The sequence below is a fragment of the Bacillus rossius genome, chromosome 1 (genome assembly GCF_032445375.1).
Source record: "Bacillus rossius redtenbacheri isolate Brsri chromosome 1, Brsri_v3, whole genome shotgun sequence".
NCBI lineage: Eukaryota > Metazoa > Arthropoda > Insecta > Phasmatodea > Bacillidae > Bacillus > Bacillus rossius.
In genome coordinates this window covers 67923560-67947948 of record NC_086330.1, presented here as the reverse complement: position 1 = coordinate 67947948, position 24389 = coordinate 67923560, and the positions used below count along the sequence as shown (strand labels likewise).

The following is a 24389-nucleotide window of genomic DNA, read 5'->3' as shown; positions in this document are numbered from 1 at the left end:
ACACAACTTTTTACATGGAAATATTTATGACAGAACAAATCTGAAGAAGGTATCATGTTAAAACTTACAAAATAGCCCTTAAATTATAGCAATGGCAAGAAAAAAAATCACAACAAACTATTTAACTAATTATGATATCTGAATTCTACCTACTAATCCTTAAATGGCAAGATGCAACTGCTATGCAAATATCCAAACATAAAATTTTTTTAGAACCCTACCCTTCACAATTTAAAGTATAGCTTCAGATAATACTGCAGATGCTTCTCAATAAGGAATCTGTGTACAAAATATACGCAAGGTAAGTTCTCTAGAAAAATCTTAACTTATTGTGCCATAATATTTTTTCCTACCCAATGCAGCCAGAGTAATAGAAAACTCATAGCTCCTAAATAACTTCATTTCAATGGCTAGTTACAAAGTACTGTCCATTGATAGTTATTTCCAGACCAATTTTTAGTACTTGTACACACACACATCACTGAGTTAAACCATTAAAAGGGGACAAAAACAAAACAAAAAATAAAACTCCATATAACAAATTGGAAATTTATTGACAACGCTTGTAATTTACCACATTCATTATAACACACACATCTTTTTCATTAATGAAATACATCATATACGTACCATGAAACTTTTTCTGCTGAATTGGAAAATATGCTTTATCATTATTTACTCCCATTATGTGACATGTGAATTAAAAGTGTACTTACTCCTCACAATTTTAAACCAGAACAAAAGTGTGCTAGGGGTTACAATTAACATATTCGTGCTTCCTCAATCAGCATAAACTAGCGCATTTAATAGAATGGTACTCTCAAGCAAAAATACAGAGAATATTTGTAACTATAGATTTCTAGGTAACTATTATGAAACTTCAAAAGGGCCAAAATATTAATTAATTAAAAAAAAATTGGTACAGTTCAGGTTCTAATGGCAAGTAACAAACTGTTGGAGTTGGCCAAACACCCTGTCAATCAAAATATAAAACAACTGCCAACCAAATATGTTGTTTACCTTGCATCCTATCATCAACTACTACACTAGTCCAGCCAAGGAGATTAATACATCACATACAAAACTTTCAAAATGAAAATAACGTGAAGAGTCTAAAAAACTGATGAAGGTTTTGTCGAAGAGAAGACGATTACATGCGCCTGTACGGATGGAAGCTTGGCGTGGCACTTGGTTGGCTGTAGTTGCCCCCGCGCTGGGGCCCCGGGCCGCCGGTGTAGCTGCCCGAGCCAGCCCCATCAGCCTGGCCTGCATATACACACACAGTGAGCATTCACCAACATGCCACTCACGATGTGAGTCAACCGTCTCACGACCAAACTTCACTTAAGATTAGTTCATGATTGAATCAACATTTCAAAATGTCTTTCATCAAAGGCCAATAAAAACTGAGCAAATACAATTCAACTGAAATAAATTATTCTAAGCAGATAAAATTATTCATATTTCACCACAATTTAGCTTCCAACACAGATTTTTAATGTGTTTAAAGACATATTTGAAAGAAAAAAAATCCTTGAAGTAATAATTTAGTGTGGTAGTCAGTCTATAAACAATTCCTTCCGTCAAAAAATATCAGTACACATATTGCTATTTTTTTTTTTGCTTTTAATCCCAATGTAACACAAAAGCCAGTATAGAAAATTTATAGTAATTATTGATAGTCTTAATTTTTGAAAATGCATACAATCCATCAGTCATACATTAGAGTACCCTAAAACTAACCATAATTTTCTCATTAAAAATGCCAATGAATTTGATAAAATAAAAAAAAGGCAGTATTTACATTAAAAAGCAACAATTTTTTTGGAATAAAAATTCAACCTTATAAAATACCAAATATTCAATAAATAAAATTTTATAAACTGTAGTTACTTGAACTTTCAGTTTACATATATTTTTAAAACATACATAGCTTTTAGCTATTTATTCTTTGTTTATGTAAATCATTTTTTGTAATTATTTTTGCTTTTCCAATACTGATATGATGCAACGCTCAGTTGGAGGAAAAACTAATGGATAAAAATTTGAGGCATGGTTAAATGGATAGTAAAGAGGATGGTTAAACAGGGTTAAATAGTCATCATGATTGTAATGAGGGGATCCTGTGATTAGAGTTATCACAGGCAGAAGGTTAGAGGAGCAATCAGTCTCATGGAACTTGTACTGAAGTTTCTCACATCTGTGAGATTCTTAACCTCGACTTAACAAGCTGTAATAAGCACAGGTTCTTTTAAAAACAGGTTAACTAAAATGTTTTGCTGAGTAGGCTGAGGGTGAAGCAGAATTAAGAATACGTTGACAAATGGAATCATCATAACTCAAGTCAGTTTTCTCACCCAATAGTTTTATCTTGTGCATCGACAAATTCAAAAGAAATTGTACATCCCCTATGCACCTAGCAATATCATAGTTTTAATCAAATTTCATTCAATAAATTCATACTTTTTATTTTTTATAATTATTTATTGCTATTGAAATATTCTAGGTTTTAGAAAAACCCCTGGTAACTTTCCTAACCGAGGACAATTCTTGAATATAATTGTTTCATGCACCTACCCCCCGGAGTGCTGGTGTGAGAGGTTCCACGTTCACGAACAAGACTGTGTGATGAGAGAGGGAGTAAGCGGCTGACTGCAGACTCAGCTGGGTGTGCGAGCGCTGACGTGTTTCGCATGCTGCGCGAAATATTGGGTGAATCTCGACCTGCAACTGCACCTACCAGAATACCTCCACCATCAGGTGACAGACTAAGTTAATTCTTTTCAACCCTATTTTATTACTTTGAGTTGGTCCAGAAACTATGAAATCAGTGCACAACTTGAACATAACTTTGATTTCCACCGAACACATAAACTGAGGGCTTTGTTTATGTAGTCATTATTTTTGAAAAATGCAGTGCTCTCTACATACGTTTGTAACACGACAGTTGATAACATTCTGACTACATCTTGGTGTTGGGTAAGCCATTTTTCTGCAATCATCTGTGAGTAAAGTATCTTAAAAGTATGATTCTGTGTGTTAGCTGATTTGTATAATATTAAGTGTGAATGATTGTGTGTTTGACGATTATCTTCTCATATGCATGACCATTATCTTTCCTTATGTCAGCCTGTGTTTGAATTATTAATGTCATAAGGTAGATGAGTGGTCTTTCCTTTTATTGATCAATGTATCCTAACACGACCAACTGTACGTTGCTTTGTCATGATCAAGAGTTGCAAGTCAATTGAATCAATCAACAGCAATGAAGATTATTGAATTATGTATATTAAATTAAAGTATTTATTATATTCATTATTTTTCAACGGGTGCCTTAGGCACCTTACAGCTAACTAAAATTATGTAAGGAATTTAATATTAAATTCATATTTAGTGAAATGTTTTTTTGAAGTTACACTTCTTTGGGCACATTATGGAAAAATGATGAGTGAATTTACACGATGCGCACGCATCATGCAACAAATAATTGATATGAAAAAAAAAAAAAGGCTACATACAAATAAAATAAAAGTGCTTTAAAATAATATACCTATTCTAGTGAATGATATTCAATACGGTTCCATACAGTTAAAAACATTTATTTATTGTGAATAATAGTGATAAAAATTGTGTTCATAATTTTTTTCAAGTGTATTTATATAAATGAGGTTATGTTCACATTAGTATTATATATTTATATTCAGTGTGTATTATTTTCAAAAATAATTAGTATTTAAATAAATTTTTAATTTGATTAAATTTAAACTTTACCAACCGTATTAATAATATCACTCCAGTCCTTTTTGTTATATCTGTATTAATTATTGGCATGCAGGATTAAAGTTATTTTTTTATTTTTTTTATTTGGAACGTAGAAGCCATACAGCATGGAATGGCAGTGGCGTACCCTCTAGGAAGGGTAACTGGCATAACCACGAGGAGGAGCAGAGATGGACTTAATTAGTGTAGCAGTGACTCTCTGTAAATCACAGTAAGAGGCTTCTTAATTCTGTGGGGTGGGGTGGGATGGGAAGGGAATCTGGGCCCTCCTGCCCCCTAGGATCTACGCCCATGCTTTCTGTAAAAGTTGTAAAATTAAAAGGTAGTTTATGTTAGGTGCATTAAATAAATAAAATTCTCCCAAACTCCAGGTGATCGTAACTAAAATGTTCTTACATCAGCTATAATTTCCAATATCTTAAAAGTTGTAAGAATTTATGGCTAACAGCAACAGCGGTAAAGGCAGAAGTATGCGTACTACATTCGGGACTACCCAGTACACTTCACATCACTGTGCCGGTACTTCCACAGCAGATATGCAGAAGAAATACATACACCACTCAGATCACCACTGTGTTGTGTCGCTGGCATGTACGCTCGCATATTTATGCTCAGTTGTTTAAAACAGACGCTGCTAAAACCCACGAGCCAAATAACCTCAATTTGGTATTTGATTTAAAACCAAACAAACACAGAGACGCATGGCCATTACGTGGTTTTGTAGTGAAACTTCACAGATAGATGTACGAGAATGTAAAACAAAAAATAAAGTTGCACAATGGTGAGCAAGTAAGTGAGTATGCATGTGCACAATTACACAAGTGTGTTCTAATGAAAACATGCCATCAAGAACACCATTCATGATCATTGAACTTCTCGGACATTCTTTGACGTACACGACTACTAATGGTCCCAATAGGGTCAAATGGTTTTTAAATGTTCCAATGGTTGGCTCCAAATAGCCCAACATTACACACACATGGGTTTAATACATAGGAAATTAGAATAAACATTCAGAATATCAATTTATTTTATACATGCATTTATATTAATCCTATATATAGTTATGCTCATCACTAACTCTGTAACGCCAAATATATATAACCACACACGTGCGCGCGCACGCACACACACACTGGAGACGGGGATATCATTAAGCACAAATATTAGCCTACTCCATAGAGGTGTGTATATAAAAAAAGAGGAAGTATAACAATAGAGTAGAGATGGGCCGGTCGAATCCTCGAATCCCACAGAATCTCTAGTATTCGAAAGATTCAAAATTCGAGGGAAAAGATTCGGGATTCGAGGAAAAATATTGATGTAAATGTAGTACTTTAAAAACATAAATACTTACAACTTACTTGGCCTGTTTACGTTTTCCTTGGAACACATCCTATTGAGGTTTTGTACTTTTAATTCGTTATTATATTAAAAAAATTATGAAGCATGTATTGATTTGGGAAACTTACTTTATTTTCATGAACTTGGATGCATTTTCAGAATAAGCTAAAAAATAAAATAAAGCACATTTAGGATCTAGACTAGTAATATGAATCTTGTTTTTTTTTTTTTTAATAACTTCACCGAGAAATCCGTTACTTAGTAATAACAATGAATGACAAAAATTAATACATTATACAATTATTTTAATCACGATTCAATTTTAAATATTCTGATACACATTCTATTTATGAATTTTTTTTGGACCAAGTTTGTTTGTGTGGACTACCAACGTTAAAATATGTATTATCTGAGAATTCCATGATAGCCAACCAACGAATTTGTTAGCCAATCATTTGAGCAACACAAAAAATAACTGATATTAATATAAAGAATTTTAATGGGTAAACTGGAGAAAATACCCCGTCACTATATTAAATACTATGCTTTAATGAGGCTTAATTTTAAAAGACGCACGACAATATTTCTTATGTATAATACCATTGAAGCTATGATGGCGCCTTTCAGTTTCCATTAAACATTTCAGGAAAGCGTTTATCTTTATTTGGGACTTTTAACAAATGTCAAGTTGGTAACTACAAAATATTGTTCCGTCGGATGTTGAATTTCGTTTTCCGATTTCCGTGGATACATGAATTCCAGAAATCATTATGTTTTTGTAGGAAAGGTGTGAGAGTGTTAAGGAAATGCAAGAAATTTAATTTACGAGATTTAGAGAAGATCAAAATGTCGAGTGAAGTGTGGAAACACTTTTCAGTTTCTGCTAATCCTAAATACGCCACCTGTAATCACTGTAAACAAAACATTTCTCGTGGTGGCACGAGCCGAACAACAAATGCAATGAAAAAACATTTGAAGCTACACCCAGTTCATGTTAGGGCCGCATCACGTTCAGTTAGTAAGCCTAACGAAAATATTTGTGAGAATGTAGATGAACCAAATTTAGTTACAACTGAAACTGGTTCGTCTAATGCAGAAGATAAACCAAAATGTAGCAAAACCATGTTACATCACACTCAACCAACACTTAAGGGTTTCATATAAAAAAAAAAAAAAAAAAAAATTAAGCCAGGCGATTCAAGAAGTGCTGGTATTACTAGGTTAATCGGAGAGATGATTGGTTTTGATAATCAGCCTTTTACAGTGGTCGAAGATAAAGGTTTCAGAGCTCTAGTAGCTCACCTTGAACCTAGATACATCATACAATCAAGAAAATATTTTGCTAACAATGTTATTCCTAGCATGTATGCTGAAACTGTGGCAAAAGTGAAAAAAAAAAAAACTCTATGTGAAGCAGAGTTTGTCTCTGTCCCAATGGATTTATGGACTTCGACAGCCAACGATGACTACTTAGGTGTAACTGTGCACTTCATTGACAAAGACTTTTGTGCACAGCATAAATGTATAGAGGTTATTCCATTTCCAGAGATATCTCATTCAGCACAGAATATTTGCAGCTTTCTAACATGAACACTGGTTGAGTGAGAAGTCAGTGATAAAGTGTTTACAGTTGTTCGTGATAATGCACGAAATGTTGTAGCTGCATTGAACTTATCCAGTTTGTCACATCCCATGCTTGGCGCACACTTTGCAGTTGGTTATCAAGGAAAGTCTTCTGAGCAGCAGAGTGGTTGCTGCCACAACAGCTGCTTGTTGAAGGATGGTGGGCCATTTCAAACATTCATCTCATGCAACAAAAGTTTTGAAAGAAGCCCAGAAAACTGTTGGAACACCTGTTCATAGGCTTGTGCAAGATGAACCTACTCGATGGAACTCAATCCTGCACATGTTTGAGAGACTGTGTGAGCAACGAAGAGCTTTGGCTCTTGCAGCAACTAATCTAGGATTGCATATTGAAATAACTGTGGCTCATTGGGAACTGAAAATTTAATACCTATCCTGAAAATGTTTGACCAAGCCACTTTGCAAGCAAGCAAGCAAGCAAGCAAGCAAGCAAGCAAGCAAGCAAGCAAGGCTTCTGTTAATACATCAGAGATAATTTCAATAGGGTATTTGATTATAGTGAAAATATTGATTTAAAAGTTGTTAGCTTTACAGTAAACATTTTTCAAAACCAATTTGGCCAACGCATTATTCAGAAATATATATGATTATTATAAGAAATCATTAATAAAATAATTAAATTCTCATGCTTGACCACGTGATTGAAAACGCACGGGATTGGCTGAATCTGGCGTGACGTCACCTGCTTGTAAACAGTTAATGCCAGTCGAAGTTTTGTACGGTGAATCGGTGTTTTCTTCAAGGTGTTTTCGTCATATTAACTAGTATTCTTATCTAATGCTGACTAAAAGTAATAAATTATTGTAATTATTAGAAAAAATACGATGGAGACCAACTTCATTAAAGCTGACAGTAGAAACCTCCCGAGAATAGACGCAATAATGGTCGGACTATTTTTTAAAAACAATCCCGATTTTTATGCTGCAGAATTAAAAAACGTGAAAGTAGCGTTGTAAGTGTTATTATAAATGATTAAAATATACTTTTAAATAATTAAGTAAATTAGAAAAGCCTAAAAACGTTTTATTATTGTAAACATTTTATATAATGTTGACAGATTGATTGGATTGACCATTCAATAACAAAAGTAGGGCTCCTGTTAGAACTAATTTAAAGCGAATAAAAATGAAATGATGTATTTCAATGTATATAGATATAAAATTATTCATCAAATTATCGTTTTGTGAACCACAGTTATGTCAACATTACTTTAATAGGTAAGAGTTCCGTATCGCGTATCCAAATTGGTCTCTTGCTATGGATGGCATGATCCTGTACATTTTTGTTACTGTGGTACATAATTTTTCTGTTTTAGTTCGTCGAAAGATTCTGGACATAATCAAAATTTGTGGTAAAATAATGACTAATGGTCGTAAGTTGAATGCACGATATATTTTACTTTTTATTCAAATCAAGATCATAATTCATTGGTAGATCACGGGTGCGCCATCTAGTATCGAGTAACGAAACGTTACACACAGCTGGATTTCGTTACTCACATTTTTCGTATGTTTTACCCTGTTTAACGCATGCGCGCGCATATTCGATGATTTTACGTTACTAAGAACGATGTTTGTTTATTAAGTATAATTTGGAAATTCGTTGTCCAAGTTTTTTACTGTTTATAAGAAAGTATTTTTTACAAATTAGAAATATGTATGTTTTTGTTTTTTATTATCGCGTATTTTCACATTTTTTTGTTCTTATCTTAAAAGAGATAATATAATAAAACTGCTCTAATGAGATTTAATTGTTACATGGTTAACAAAAACTGTTAATTATCAGATATGAATTGTTTATATTCTATTTATTATTTACGCGACGTCATACTGTACGCGTACGCAATACGACTCGATTCGTTGCTGCAACATAATATAGCATTTTATGCTGTATCAGAAGTAACAAGTAACGTAACGATACGATAGTAACGAGTACTAATTGTTATAGTAACGAATACATATGGGTATGCTTTTTTTCGTTACTTTTACACCTCTACGTGAAAGCTAACAGTTTGTTTACAAGCATGTGACGTCATGACATCAGGTGACCTGCAAACATGGCGTCTCGCCGTTTTGGCGGCTTTTTTATTCATTTAAACTTTGATGGTGATATTCATAGAAAATAGATAACTTCACAAAGAATTAAATCAAATTGCTTAGGTATTATGTCATAATGAACAATTTTAGACATTTACCTAAAACCTGTCAAATACCCTATTGTCAATAGTTTACTACAACAGCTCAAGAAACCAGTACCTATACTTTCAGGTCTGCAGGGTGTGAAGAATGATCTCTTTGCATAACTGTCCGAGAGATATAGGTCACTGGAGGAAGAAGAAGTGTATGCATTAAGTACACTACTTGATCCTCGATTTAAAGGGACTGTTTTCACAAGCAAGGAAAGACTTGATAAAGTAGTGGAACTTCTCACTAAAGCAGCAGAATGCCTTGACCTTCATACACATTGTGGATTGTGCATGAGCAAGATGGGGTAAGTACAAGTTCTCTTTATAGTATGCTAATGTATGTTCTTGCCCCTTTGTGTCAGTTTTTAATTTATTTCTTTTTTCCAAACAGGTATCAAATCTTGCTGGTTCATCAAGTGGCATATGGTCACTGTACTCGCAGATAATGCCTGAATGCCTTAAATCCACCAAGTCAAATTCTATAGCAATTGATGAAGTGACCAGATTCTTACGTGATCCAAAAGTTAACCCAGAAATAAACATTCTCAAATACTGGAAAACTCAGTCTGCGTGTTCACCCAGGCTACATAAACTGTCCAAAAAATATTTGTGTTCACCACCTGCGACAGTGTTCTCTGAACGTTTGTCAGCACTGCAGGAAACATGTGACCAAAAACGGAATCGTCTTGATCCAGACAGTGTCAAAATGCTTTTTTTTTTTTAAATAAAAATTTAAAGGGTTAAATAATTCTGCATAATGTTTAATTTTTCCTCTTAACTTATAAATTATGTTATAATTAACCCTTGAGATCTGGATTCGGATTCGAGGGGTGGATTCGAGGTACTGTTTGGGATTCGAATTCAAGATTCGGATTCAGGAAAAATGGGATTTGACTCATCACTACAATAGAGTAACTTTGAAATACAACAACATAAGTGGAACATTGTTATATTAATCACGTTGCAATGGGCACCTTAGGCACTTTACAAATAACCATGCTGATAATTACTAAAAAAAGGCAATTTTTTTAAAATATTCTTACATATTTTATGAAACATCCTTTCGAACTTTTATATTAATATTATTCTTTTGTAATCAAGTTCTTGCTGCTAAAATTATAGGTAAATAGTACAGATGGAATATAAATTTTATTTGCACAATATTGAAGAAAAATTGAATTTTTAATAAAAATTGTGTATATTAAATGAAAGTGTTTGTTATAGTCATAATTTTTCAACAGGCACCTTACAACTAGCTAGTGGTAAATACCATAGATTCATATAACTTATGTTACACCCCAGTGCTCTGCAGTTAATGGAACTTTGTACTTAAATGCTAACATTTTCAGAAGCTATTTTCTTGTGCACATATTTTCTACAACTTTATGAAGGAAAATGAACTGCAACTGTTTGCAAGAGTCGTCATAGGCAATACGTTTAAGTAACACATTTGCTGGTTAAGTTTTTGCCATGCACAACTTTATTGGAACTGTGGATTGATTGTGCAATGGATTGCCAGACATCCCCATATATTTAGTGCTCATTTGCGATTCAACTTTAGATTGCAGTTGAGGTGATAATGGAATTAAGACTATAAACTGATCTTGTTCATAATAAATACCAGCACTTTTTCAGTTATTTATTCATATAAATATTTTAAAAACACCCGGTTCTGGTCATTTAAAGCTTGTATGTAATAATTTTTCCATTTTAATTACTTTTATAAAATAGGAATTCTATAATTTTAATATCTATGTATTTGGTCAATGTTTTTTTTTTTTAAATAATATTTGCCATTTTAGTACATCATATTTTATTTAAAAGTTTTTATAGTTATATCTGAAATTATTTTGTATATGTACGAGTGAACCAGTTAATGCTATCAGTGTTTATGTAAATCTCAGTTCTTGTTCCAATTTCTATAGCTTTAATTAGTTTGATCCTTAATGCCCGGACACTCGTTTATGCAGTTTGCCAAAATAAATACATCAGTTTAATTCGGAATTTGGTTTGTACTCCGATATCTTTCATGAGCACGACACGAGTGCACGGAGGGTGGTGTTGATCTAGTTTAAAGAGTCATGAAGGTAAAAGGCAACACTACAGGAACTTGTTACAAGTTTCTCTTTGCCACATACTAAAAAAAAATCTGAATTTCTTTTGTTTGTAGAAACATTTAAAGCAAGCTTACTATTAAAATAGTGACAAGTTATACAGGAGAAAGGACAGAAGAACCATTTCACAGCAATGACCTCAACTTTTTAATGTGCTGTATTCTTCTTTGAGCTGTTGCAGCAGACGCAGTACAGCACGGGACCTCCAAGTTGAGTGCAACTTCTTCAGCAGATGATTCAATAAATTTAGCACAGGCGCCGCAACCAGGAGGCGGCTCCATTTCGTCCTCCCCAATAATTCACCCAGAAAGGGTATTTTATTTAACCACATACGTCTAAAATTGGGTGAAATTAAAACAAATGTGTAGTGTAAATGATCATCAACGTTATATTGGTAACAGGTCTGTGAACGTTTAATTTTTAGACTGTTAATAAAGAGGTAAGGTCGAATAGTACAGACTAGTCATAGCATTATTTAGCAAAGGAAGGTGTTAAGCAGATGACGTGTAACTACGCACGTCACTGCCGAGCTCTGCCAGCCGCACAACATTAAAAACAACTAACATACTTAATTATTCAGCTATGGAATGCAAAGTTGTTTTATGTTGCACAGGTAATTACACAAGGTGATTTATACGTAATGATGGTTGATTGCGAACCACGTTACATGATACAGACTCGGGGCTTGTAAGTTGTGTCATGCCAAGAGGTGGTTATGAACCCATGACCCTCTTCTAACAAACATGATGTCTCTGCTATCACAGCAATGAAGAATCTAATGTATATTTAGCTTCTTTCATATTCAAGCAGGCTAAATACTTATATACTATGAGTGCAGACTTTTATGCTGTGTAACCAATTGTTAATAATTAGGTCTATATGTCCAAATAAAAAATTAAAAAATTAACTAACGATGCCTAAAATTGGTAACAGTGACATACTGAAGGTTTTTAATTTATTTATTCTGGTCCTATTTATGAGATCACTTAGATGCATGTAAAGCATAGTTCACAGATGAAAAAGCAATTACATCTTAAGATAAATTTGGGACATTTTTTTTACCAACAATTTGAATGATTAATTATATAAAAAACATCTATTTTCTTGAATGAAATGTGTTTTGAATTATTGCCTAACTATCGCAGATTCCATAAACAAACTGTGCATTGAATTATAATTTTTTTTCCTGAATTTTAGTATTGTAGGTAATGGTTACAAAAACCAAACACTTCAGCCACGAAAATGATTCACTTTGTTATTTTTCGTGCAAAATCAAACTTCATATTTTATAATTCATATGCTTAAATATAATACACTTATTTTTGTCTAGCTCAAATACAATGGAATTTTTATTACAAATTAACAAAGATTTTTAATACCACACTATCACATTTTCAGGTAAAGACAATCAAAGTTTAAAATATTGTTTAAATCAAAATTTAAATTATAATGAAACATTAGTTAACATCATTTCCTTAACATTTTATTGAATTACTAAGACATCAAAAAATAATCTCTCTTATTAAAAGCCACTTTAAGACTTATTTGTTTGTAGAAACAATCAGTCTCACTATCTCTCTAATAAACTTGGCTGATCAAACTCGTAATAAATGCACCTCTCTCTTTTGACTTCCTTACAATTTGAACTATCGTTAACAAATTTAAGAACATCACGTCTCTTACTACAGTGTCACCAACAGTTTTGTAAACCATCACTTGAACAACTCAGTCTTTTCATCCACACCACTTTTTGGAACACCTAATTTCCTAAGTAACTGTAATCTATTTTTTTGTTAGAAACTTTCACCAAGAGATGAGTAACATTATTTATTAATAATGGGTGAATCTTGTCCTTTCTTTGTGAAGCATCAACAATGTCATGTCTAATGGAAACATATCTTCCTATGCCGTGAGCAACTTATTTCCTTGCCATCACCAAATTAAAAAAAAAAAAAAAAAAAAAAAAAAAAAAAAAAAAAATTTGCAGGTCAAACTTTTGAGTCCGTATTTTTCAAAGAATCTTGTGGTAATGAAATGAAAATTAAATTTTTTTTTGTATTTAGTTGCTTGTTCATCAGAATAAAATGTGGACAGTCTTGACATAGGGTGATTCATTTGGACGTTAATAAGTACTGAATGAAGGTGAGCCCAAACAGCGGCGGGCCATGATTTAGGTCAGAAGGCACAATACAAAAGGAAGTGACACATTTCCCCCCCCCCCATTCAGAATTCAAGTAGTTCAATACTGCTGCATGCAAAGTTACTTGCTTACACGATCCTCCAAAATACACTGATTTAATTTCTTCACGGTACTACTTACAGGCATAGTTTTCACTGTAATCAATATGTAAAGCAATTTCGGTTTTGGCCAGTCCATTTATTCAAAGAGCTAAGATGTTACACATTAAAAATTACAACTTGATCACGAAACATACCACTCAGTTACATTTTTCTTTATAGAGGCCTCACGACAGAGATGTAAAACAGCATAGTTCAAGATAAACACTCCAAGCGACTGGCTCGGCTCGCGCTGGACGCAGAGACGCATGGCACAGTGCAATAGGAGACAGGGAAGCGCACTGATAACTAGCACTCAAGACCAAAATAGCTAACGCGTATTATCTGTTTTGTAAAATGAGCGACAAAAGATAACAACAAAAATCATAAACAGCAGGAAACACCCAGTAAAATCCATTTTATTAAAAAATATAAACCTTAATGTTTAATTTCTTATGAATAAAGTACGATTATTAGAAGTCGAATAATGCTCTCAATAGCTCGGTTATAGCATTTTTGAAACATTAGGCAGCGCAAAGAGAGACAATTTATTTGTAGGTAATACTCCTCCATCATATTTTTTTAATACTATGTCACAATAAGTGAAAAAATTAATGGAAATGAGAATGCAATTCTAAGATATTATAAGGGTCATATCTTTAAGAGAATTTCTTTAGAAAAAAATATTAAATAAATATTTTGGATGAATACAGATTTATTTTTGTGAAGACGCATCATTGACGATGATGAAAGTGCCATTTACAGTTAAAATTTTTTCATTATAACATTTTAGGTTTTCCGTTCCACAAAACAACTAGGGTCGGTGTTACATTCTACATCAGCATACAGTATGAGTATGTTCAAAAGATTCATCCTCGGATAGTCTTCCTTCAGATCCAAATTTATAAAATAATTTCATTTTTAGTGATACATTTTAATTACATGTTTCCTTTGAATAAGCACAGCAAGTTAAAAAAGGAATGTTACCTCAAATTTACATATGTACGTATTACAATAACTTAATGATTTTTTCGTCAATAGGTCCTATACATGTTATTATTACAATATAGGAAAGTTCCACAACAAATGCTGATAATCCTTAGATTATTTAATATTTGTTTTATAGTATTCATTATACATAAAACATGTAAAAATGACAGTGTTCATGAATAGAGTAAATATAATAAACGTGATATACGAAAAAGGGCTAGTTTTTATTAAAGCTTTAAAAATGTTATTATTATTATGAATATTGATGTTAAAGAATGTAACAAAAAAATCAATTTTAAAATGAGATATTTGCTAAATATTTTCATTGCAGGGTTTTAGGTGGTAAATTTTTTGTATAATTCACAAGCAAAATTTGGGATTGCAGCTAGCATAGCATCGTTAGGTAATACGTAGTTGACAGTCAAAATTACATTACATGACCACGGGAGTAGGTATTTGATTAAACCACATCATCGTGAAAGAATTTCTGATAGGTGAAAATATTTTGGCAACTGGCGGTCGGAAAGTCCGAAATAAAGTTAGATGATATCCCACTGCTCGACTGGTGACTGCTGGACTGCTGACAGAGGAACAATTATCTTCGACTGCCGCCTGCCGGGTGCCCGTTGTCAAACTGCGGACTGCGCATTGTGACTTTAAGTTTCTAGACGCCGAAATGTCTCTTCATAAGCAAAAGAAACTAAATTTTGAACATTTATTTCCAAATGGTTTTATTCTGCGGGCTATAATGTAAAAAAATCTACTCAGGCATGCAGTCCGACTGCCGGGCTCGAGTGCTTGAGAATGTAATGTGAGACGAGTAGAACAGTATTTACACCGACGATAACTTTTTTCTGCAATGCGTAACATGCCAGCGCAGAGATGTTTTGGTGACACAAGATATTGGTATAAACACACAGTCGTTCTTTCTTATTTTAGCGGCGGCTCCACATTACACGTCTCTCAGTATCCTGTGGAATTCGTCACGGGTTTACCCATTTGTCAATTGTGAGTCTAAGGTTAGTGAGATTGACACGTGAATGTCTCCTAATGAATATGCTTCCAACTTCCAGAACCATGTGTTACCCTTGCACGTATGTTGCTAGACCGACGTTTCTGGTTTGAATCAACGGAAAAAAAGGATGTGTGTACTAATTCTACGCCCAATAATAATATGCAACAAATGCTATTATGACTCTTATTATTCTTGTTAGCTGTATAAAAGTTTTCAAATGTGTAGAGGTGTTTTAATTGTGACTGTAGTGACAAGCTTGTATGTCCAAATTAAACTTACACTGTCTCAAATACTGCAACTTTATGCACTTTGCAAACACCGAACAGTTTGTAGACTAGCTAATTACTTTGGGCACCAAATTCTGCTTATCAAGTAACACCCCCTCCCCCCTCCAACACAAAGGCTCTTCTTATTCTTACATTCATGCACCATTGCAGTTTAAAAAAAAAAAAAAAAAAAAAAAATCTTTTTCCACTTTACTTCAATTTGATCTTTTTAAAATGGTTGAATGATGCTCTAGTTAACAGTGTTAATTGCATATAAATTTATACCATTAAAAATATTAATGGACACACATAAAATAATATTAATAAATATGCAACTGACAAAGCCATATTATAATTGATTTGAATATAACACTTTTATAATGAAACATTACTTATTCCTAGAGACACTGGAAAATAGCGTTTATAAGGGCTGTTCAGAGCATTTATATTTTGCCATATAGCATTTATATACATAGCTTTAATTTTAATAGACTAGAAAATTCTTACATGATTCTTCTCTCAAATAATGCGGATGTTGCAAGCTTTGCACATAAGTACACATAAGCACTAACATAAAAATGGTGCGACTTTTATTGCTCTGCGCGTCACGGTAACAGATTTTGTCCGTCCCAACAACTTGGTAACAACTTTTTTTTTTTAAAATCTAACTGCATTGCACACGAACGCGATACAGAAAACCGACTTTAATAACCTTAATTTTATTGTGAATAGCAGCGCAATATTTTCGTTTCACAGATTACAGTTTGTTTTTCGGGTTAGGAAATTAGGAAAACACTAGGCACGTTCAACAAATGAGCGACAAAAGCATAGAGCTACATTGCTGCCATCTTTTTTTCCCCCATTAAAGTGCTAACTAATTTGACTGAAGTAGATTTTCGTAATTTTTTTTGTAGTTGCCAAATGTAATCAAACACAGTAAGAAGATGCATAAAATAAAGAATGTTCTTTATTGTATGAGGTTAGGCCATTAATAATAAGAAATGGTTTATTTAAAAATATTAGGTAAATCTAAAATTACCAGTAAATTTTAATATTACTTGAAACTTACTTCTTACTTCTAAAAACGGGATTGTAGCGTTTATTCGTCGGTAAACCATTTTTTCGCTTTTATTCGCGCCTATATCGTTTTTACGATCTTCCAGTGCCTCTACTTTCCCAACGATTTGGCATTTCCTTCCTTTAACGATTTTGTTCTTCTTACGAGGTGCATTCAGTTGTAACCTTGCCTTATGTCCTCGCCTGCAGTCACACTGAATTCCCATGCCATTCGGCCGCAACACACTAACTGTGGGATTCACGTATACTCAGCCCGGCGTGATGTCCATAGGCCCGGCCTAGCCTGGATTTTCAGTTTGGGCGAGCGAAACAAAACTGAAAGAGGGCAGGATGAAGAGGCAGCGCCGAAACACCCTTTCCTCCCGCCGTGTCATCCAAGGTCGTGCGGCCGTGGCAGCGCCACATGCCGGGAAGCACATTTGCGCAGTACACATTGTAGAAATCACGGCTTTTCTCAAAATTTTCAGTTGTGACCTAGTGCAAATTGTGTACACAGCGAAAGAGAAAGGATTGGTGCACGTCCCAAAACTTGTTTTATGCAAACGTAATGAAAACTGTGAGCGTGTCACACCCCTGAAAATACGCTAATTAGCCTTATTCGGCATGCATTTACTAATTGATTATATGTCTGAAACATCTTTACAAACTTTAGGGACATGCCCGGTACCTTAATCTCTTTTATATCCGAAATCAATAATCGCATGTCAAATCGTTTCGATAAAAACATTTAATTGTTAAACCTCTGCAGCTCACTTTGCACTGCATGTAGGCGGGCCCCTTAACAACAGATGTGGTCATGAACATAAAAGAAAGGAAGATGTTTACACTTACTGAATCTTTTTTACAACATAAATATGAAAATTGAGATAGTATACACCTAAATGGAGAGTTTACATCTGAACTAGTATCAATAACTATATATATATACACTAATTAATTATTTGTACAATTTCACAGGTATTTTCTTTCAAGTTGCACCTTTGCACAGCAAACTACATATAGTAAAATGGGCACAAGACTACATTTTAGTACTTCCTTCAATTCTTAATTCCACATTTACATGGCATACCTATGCCCAAATAATCAATAAAGAAACTGAGTTACAAGTTGCTACTCTTTCAAAAATATTACGGATTCACATAGAAACACTATTGTACCTAACAGGTCCAGTATTCTGTTTGGGCTTACTGACAAGTGGCATTGGTGTTGTGGTGTTAGACATGGTCGTTCTTTGTTTGCTTCTGTTCTTTATTACTAACCAGCTTTCATGTATCTCCCTCCTACTTTTGCACTTCTAAACAAGACAAAGGAAAAGACTAATACTTTTTTTTTAACATTACCCATCCCCTTCCCAAAGAAAGAAAAGGGAGGAGAGCTACTCATTGACAAGAATATAAAAGCAGCACTTCAAACCACCGATGATGGCTTCAGTTTTAATGTGGATTAATGTTGTTGTTAATGTGTGGGAAATCTCGGCAAAAACAATGTTGGTGAAAAATGTGGACTCCATGGAAATTTTCCTTTTACAAAGATGACAGAGGGAGTTAGAACCATCAACACTACTACATGGCCAAACAAGTGCACTAAATGCACTAAATTCACAAACATTGACCGGTATATTTTTAGATTTCTCCTACTCCGACTGCACACAAGCACATCAACCAGCCTCCCAGGCTCATCACTTGCCGATGCCAGGTGGCAGGCACAGCACAGCATAGTACACGGAGCTTCACATGCACTGACAAGATATCTTAATTAAACAATTGTACTTAATCCTGGAGAGTTCACACACACACACGAAAAAAACAAAACAGGTAGTTATTTATATACATATTCAGGGTGTCTATTAGACCTAGTAAATTAAATTCCCTGATTTTTCAAGGTTTTCCAGGTCTAAAACTGAATTTTTCCAGGTTTTCTTTAACACAATTACGACATTCCAAGAAACTGGAAAAAAAAAAAAAAAAAAAAAACTGCATAATATTACATTGACGGGTTTCAAAGTATTTCAACTTACTTAAATTAGTAAAAAAATTACCTTCTTCCAAACGTGGCCAAAGTGACTCAATTGATGGCAAATAAAACATGCTGCTACAAATATTTCACACACTTCCTTTTGCAAAAAAACATTAGTAAAAGGAAGCTCCCATCAATTTCGCAGTGACTCAACTTTTGCGTCTATTGCACTTACTTCAGAACGAGCCAAATCCAACATTCGAGCCTTCTTCAACTGCAATGCCTTGATCTCCTCTTCAACTCTTCTTTTTTCTGCCTTCTTCTTGTCTGTAGCTTCCTTTTCTTTTTGTTTTGTTTGCAGGGCTTCCTTACACCTACAACTAGCATTTCTTACATACTGTAACATGGACTTGGTGATATCAACATGCTCTACACCTCCAGAACGTTGAACAAAGTCGTACATCTGTCTTTGTGCGATCAGTATTTCTTCCTGCAAGTTTTCAGTCAGCTGATTAGAATTCACTGAAAATCCTCTTTCCAATGATGCATTTCCATGGGAAAGTACCAACACCATCCTCACAAATTTTAGAAGGCCTGTTTTGGCAGCTACTGTATGTGCCTTAAGAATGAGCATCCACAAGTGATCAAGAAAAAGACGAGAACAGTGCTGCAGAATCTTGCGAGGAACATACCAACTGATATGATCACTCAATGTTATCAGCTTCTTGTCCTGATAGCCACCTGTCTTGAAGACAACATTCTAAACTGCACTTCACACGCTGTTTCCTCACACCCGAATTTAAAGCCACAGACGGACATAAGCAGGTAATTCCCTTGGTAAGATTGTACTTCAGGGGACTTTTGTCTTGAAGTTTTTTTACCATAACCTTTAGACAAGTCCTATCATTTTTCTGTAACAGGACAGACTTTTCTGGTACTTTCTCTTTCTTGATGGCATGGCGTACTGCATAACCCAACTTGATATTGTTAGCAGTCAATAGATTTTCCTGGTTATCTACATCCAATCGAGATACATTGCGTTTCTCCCTAAAGCTCTTCAGTACTTCTGGTTTCAAAAACTTTCCTGCCAAAGCTAATAAAATGTCTACCAGTGAATCATAGAGAAAAGGTGCCATGGGTGCTTCACTTTGGAACATTGTGAGAAACAATTCCAGCTCTGATGCCAAAGAGTAGAAGAATGTCAATTTTACTTCTAGAAGATTATCTTCAAGAGCACTATTCACTACACTGAAAGACACAGATGAAATAGAAACTTCACTAACAAATTTCTTTGGGTGGGGTAACGTTTTCATGGCACGCTCAGCAACTGCAGTATTTTCTAACCATCTGATTGCACAACATTTCTTGGGAAAAAGCTCTGATCCAGTTATTTAATGTAATCTTCCCTCCATTCAGGTACATGCTTAAACAAAAAGTAACTGTGCCTCAAAAAACTAAAAACGTCCCATTGTGTAGCAGAAATTCCAGTTTTGAAAGCACCATGGACCGTATGAAGCCCACAGCTACCAATTTCTAGCAACGATGGCAAATCTTCACAAAAAGTGTCTGTGATATGTATTTTCAAAGCTAACAAAAATGTCCAGTTTATGTTGAGGGCATCCATAGATACTTAAAATTTAATGCACCTGTCGGTATAATCTGAACGTGGGAAGCACATGCACGTCACGTCAGCAGGATAACAGACCATCTTGAACCAGTTTGTATCACGTGATTTGATGCCACTTCCGAATCCGATGGTAAATAAAAGAAAATGGACGTGGGAACTGTTCGTTATTTGCCATTCAAAAATAAAAATGGGAGGGGATACACATGATGCCACGTCAATGCAAGCTGATCAATAAACAAAAAACGTATTGCCAACTACAACCTACCAAACAAAAATTCCCTGATTTTTCCCTGATTATTCCCTGATTACAAAATTCCCTGATATTTCCAGGTTTTCCAGGTTTTCCAGGGTCAGTAGACACCCTGATATTCAACACCACACTGCAATGCTAATTTTTTTACTCGAGTATAAGACTCACACTACATTTTTTAAAACTAAAAATTGGCATTAATGTGCAACCCAAATATGGGTAAATTTAGTAATGTAGTAGTTTTCAACTAATCTGGTGCTGGTGTTTGAATATCTAGAACTCACTTTCTTAAATATTTTTCTTTAAACCTCTTTCTCCTCAAAATGAAAATCTTTTGAAGACCTAAGGTTTAATGGTATCTGAAAATTTGATTGGCCAATCCCTATTTTTTTTTTAAATTTAGTAATTTTGTCATTAATTAAGCACATCTACCTTTTGGTAGTCTGGAACTTAATTGTTTTATGGGGCTGTGGAAACTGGGATTGACAACATACAACATGGATTTCTTATTTGTATCACAACTTTCTATGCAATTACCACTGCTGTCATAAATAACTGTAGCTTTCTCTCCCACAAAATATCGCAACATTCATGCTTTTATTTAACAGTTATAACAAATATGTAGTAGTTACTTTACGAGTAACAAAAAATAAGCTTCTGTTTGTTCTTGCCCTGATTCTTTAAAAAATTACTTGAATCTGAATATAACTAGATTTTAGAGCAAACGATACAAAAGTTTTTATAAACATTCTACCAATTTAATTTTCTCTTGACAAAGATGTTCCCTGAGTGCCAAACATTCTGAGAACACTATGGTAGATGGAAAATACAGTAAAAATTTAACATTCCCGCATAAAACGTTTTCCAATTTACAACATTTAAGTAATTACATATTCTCTTGCCCACTTCCACACAACGGCTACAAGCTTGGAATTCCAAAATTCCCTGACTTTTCCAGTTCAGAATTGACAAATTCCCCTGACCTTTCAGACAACAACAACAATCCTGTGACGCAACTTGATATTTACGGTATTTCTGCATGAAAAGGTTATATGTGCTGTTCAAATGCCCCATTTTCATATTAAATTTATGCATACCAAATAAATTAATAATTGCATGATAAAACCGCTTTTCTCGGAAGAAAACACTGGCAAAAGACTTCTAATGCACCTATAACATGTTTTTACTCTGTATAACTCACCCTGCTGAAATAAATTATTGGTAATTCTGAAGGAATACCTCTTTACTGGAAAAAAAAAAGTTATAAGCTGCATTTTTAATACCAGGCACAATTTACAATCATTCAAGTTGTTTACAACTCTGAGTAGTTAGACCAGCTTTAATATATTACAAATAGTGTGATACAATAATAATGAGTTGGAATGGACAGGCTAAATTAAAAGTATTTTAAAATTGTGAAGACAGTTGATCAGGCAAGATTAACTACATTAAAAATACTTTGAACGCATTTGAACAATTGGTTATAAATAGCTAACCTAAAATTTGATGTCAAAATGAAAAATCAATAGTACTAAAGTACAAACCACTTAGTAGTGATTATAACCAATTTGTAATGTTATTTAAATTACAAATAATATAATCTATAATTATTAACTTTGTGTTTACCTGATTTTGAAAGATAGAGTCATTCACTTAATAGCGACGCCCTTCCAGATTTGCTGTTTAGTCATGCCAAACTTCAGAGTACACTTTCCCCCCCTCAAAAAGGTGTAATTTTGAATTTCTAAATCTGTACCACTTTTTTTTAGCAGAATAAATTCCAGAAATATATTTTGATTTCCCGGAATTCCCTGATACAGACCTGCCAACATTCAAATTTAAAAAATCATGAGGTCCTCGATAAAAATTTCCAGGCCCATAAATAAAGGTTAGATATAAAAAACAACAAATGAGAATCTTTAAATTTAAGTGACATACCTGTACATATGTTACATGGTCTCTGCTTCAAAATTTATTTCAACAAATTATAGGTTGCAGATTTAATTTAGTTGAACATAATTTAGCGCTGTCGTGTAGTGATCATGCAGGGCCGCAACTAAAAAAGATGTAAAATAACATTCTGCTCGTGTAACACTATTATCATTGTTCACAGCAAAATTAATTTTTTTATTGGAAGCAATACACTTCACGTGTTAATTGTGTTTTTTTGTAGCGACATGTTTCACAATGTCTCCTCTTCCACTATGCGAGATAGAAAAATCAGCACGGCACACGCTACAAAACGCAAAATTGCTTCCTTTACGTGACTCGAGTATTGATGGAAACTTGTTACTGTAAGCTTTCGTAAAACTTGTTTTATAACTTTTACAAACAAAATCTTGGGGCCCCAAAAAATCGTGAGGAAACACTATATTGGCGTGAGGGCGTGAGATGGACCTTAAAATCGTGAGCCTCACACCAAAATCGTGAGAGTTGGCAGGTCTGCTGATAGTTTAAAATTCCCCAAATTTTCCTGGTTTTCTAGTCCTCCAGCTACTAGGCTTCCATATATCTGTCAATTTTTCCCATTCAAAACATTTGCATTTATAGATGCTTCTCACATATAATAGAATTCCAAATTTACATTACCACATTCTACATCTTCCCCCCATTATTTGCACCAGTTTATTTTACATCCATTTTAACTACATTTAATGCAATGCAATAAATTACAGTTGATTACAACGCGCCTATAATCTGATTCCCGCAATTTACACTGTTTGTTTACGCCATACCTACATAAATTCATTATTCCTGTGTTTGTCATGGATATCTTACCTATGATGATATCACTATTGTGTGAAATACCAAATATAATGCTGTTGAGAACACTATCACTGTAGCTCGTGAATTTTTCGAAGTGCCTTTTCATTAAAAACGGTACTGACAGACTACCAACACTGACTTAATAAAAACAGACTTCGAGAAAATGTTAGCACATGATGTTGGTGCTACAGTTTATAGGAATTCCTACTGTTCACCACTAACTTATACATTCAGGATTACGTACTATATACATTTCCGGTATTTAATCTTTGTCAATGTCTTAAGAATAACGTGGTCGGCAACAAATATCATAGTGAACACGGGAAAACATTTTTTTTTTTTGTGAGTAATTGACTGTATTTTTATCTGTACGTACTTTAACAAGATGGCAGCGTATATAAAACGGAAAACATTTTCGATTGATGAAAAACTCAAATTTTTAAAGTGTGTGGACGAGCACAAAGGTACTCGTGTTTAACTCGCTGAGAGGTTAGGCGTGCCGATTTCAACTCTGAACACAAATGTGAAAAATCACAAAATGATAGAAATAAAATGTGTGGTGGTTCTTCCAAGAAGAAAAAATACATTCGTGCATCAAAATATAAAGAACTGAAAGTACTGTTAAGGAATGGTTTGTGGGTGCAAGGGCCTCGAATGTACCCTTAAATGGTGTTTTGAGAGAAAAGGTACAATTTATAGTTATGCGGGTAGGAATTAATGAGTTTCGTGCATCCAATGGTTGGATTGACCGTTTCAAAAAACGACATAACCTTGTATATAAATCAGTAAGTGGAGAAAGTAGAAGTGTGGAAAGCAGTTACACAAATACAAACAAGGATGTGACCCGAAGGACATTTTTAATGCTGATGAAATAGGCCTGTGTTATGCTCTTCTCCTAGACAAAACACTATTTAAAAGGGCAGCAATGTCATGGTGGTAAACTTAGTAAATACAGTCTCACAGTTATGCTAATGAGCAATTCAGTTGGCAGTGAGAAATATCAACCATTGGTGTTATGGAAGGCACAGAATCCAAGGTGTTTTAAAAACATAACTTTGCCAACAAAAATTTGGCAAATAAAAAGGCCTGATGACATCA

At 34.1% G+C, this 24389-nt stretch overlaps 1 protein-coding gene across 36 annotated transcripts in view; it reads right to left on the bottom strand.

Moving 5' to 3' along the window:
- Positions 1-535: 535 nt before the first annotated feature.
- LOC134537089 (heterogeneous nuclear ribonucleoprotein 27C) overlaps positions 536-24389 on the bottom strand; it is a 278967-nt gene continuing 255113 nt past the window's right edge. For 14 of the 36 annotated variants that reach the window (XM_063377553.1, XM_063377538.1, XM_063377461.1 and 11 more), the window contains one exon: positions 536-1266. In XM_063377553.1, the coding sequence (XP_063233623.1) occupies positions 1151-1266 (116 nt within the window). In that variant the 3' untranslated portion in view covers positions 536-1150. Of the gene's footprint in view, positions 1267-2577; positions 2737-24389 lie in introns of all 36 variants that reach the window. The other 22 variants (XM_063377398.1, XM_063377418.1, XM_063377453.1 and 19 more) reach the window with 2 other exon arrangements.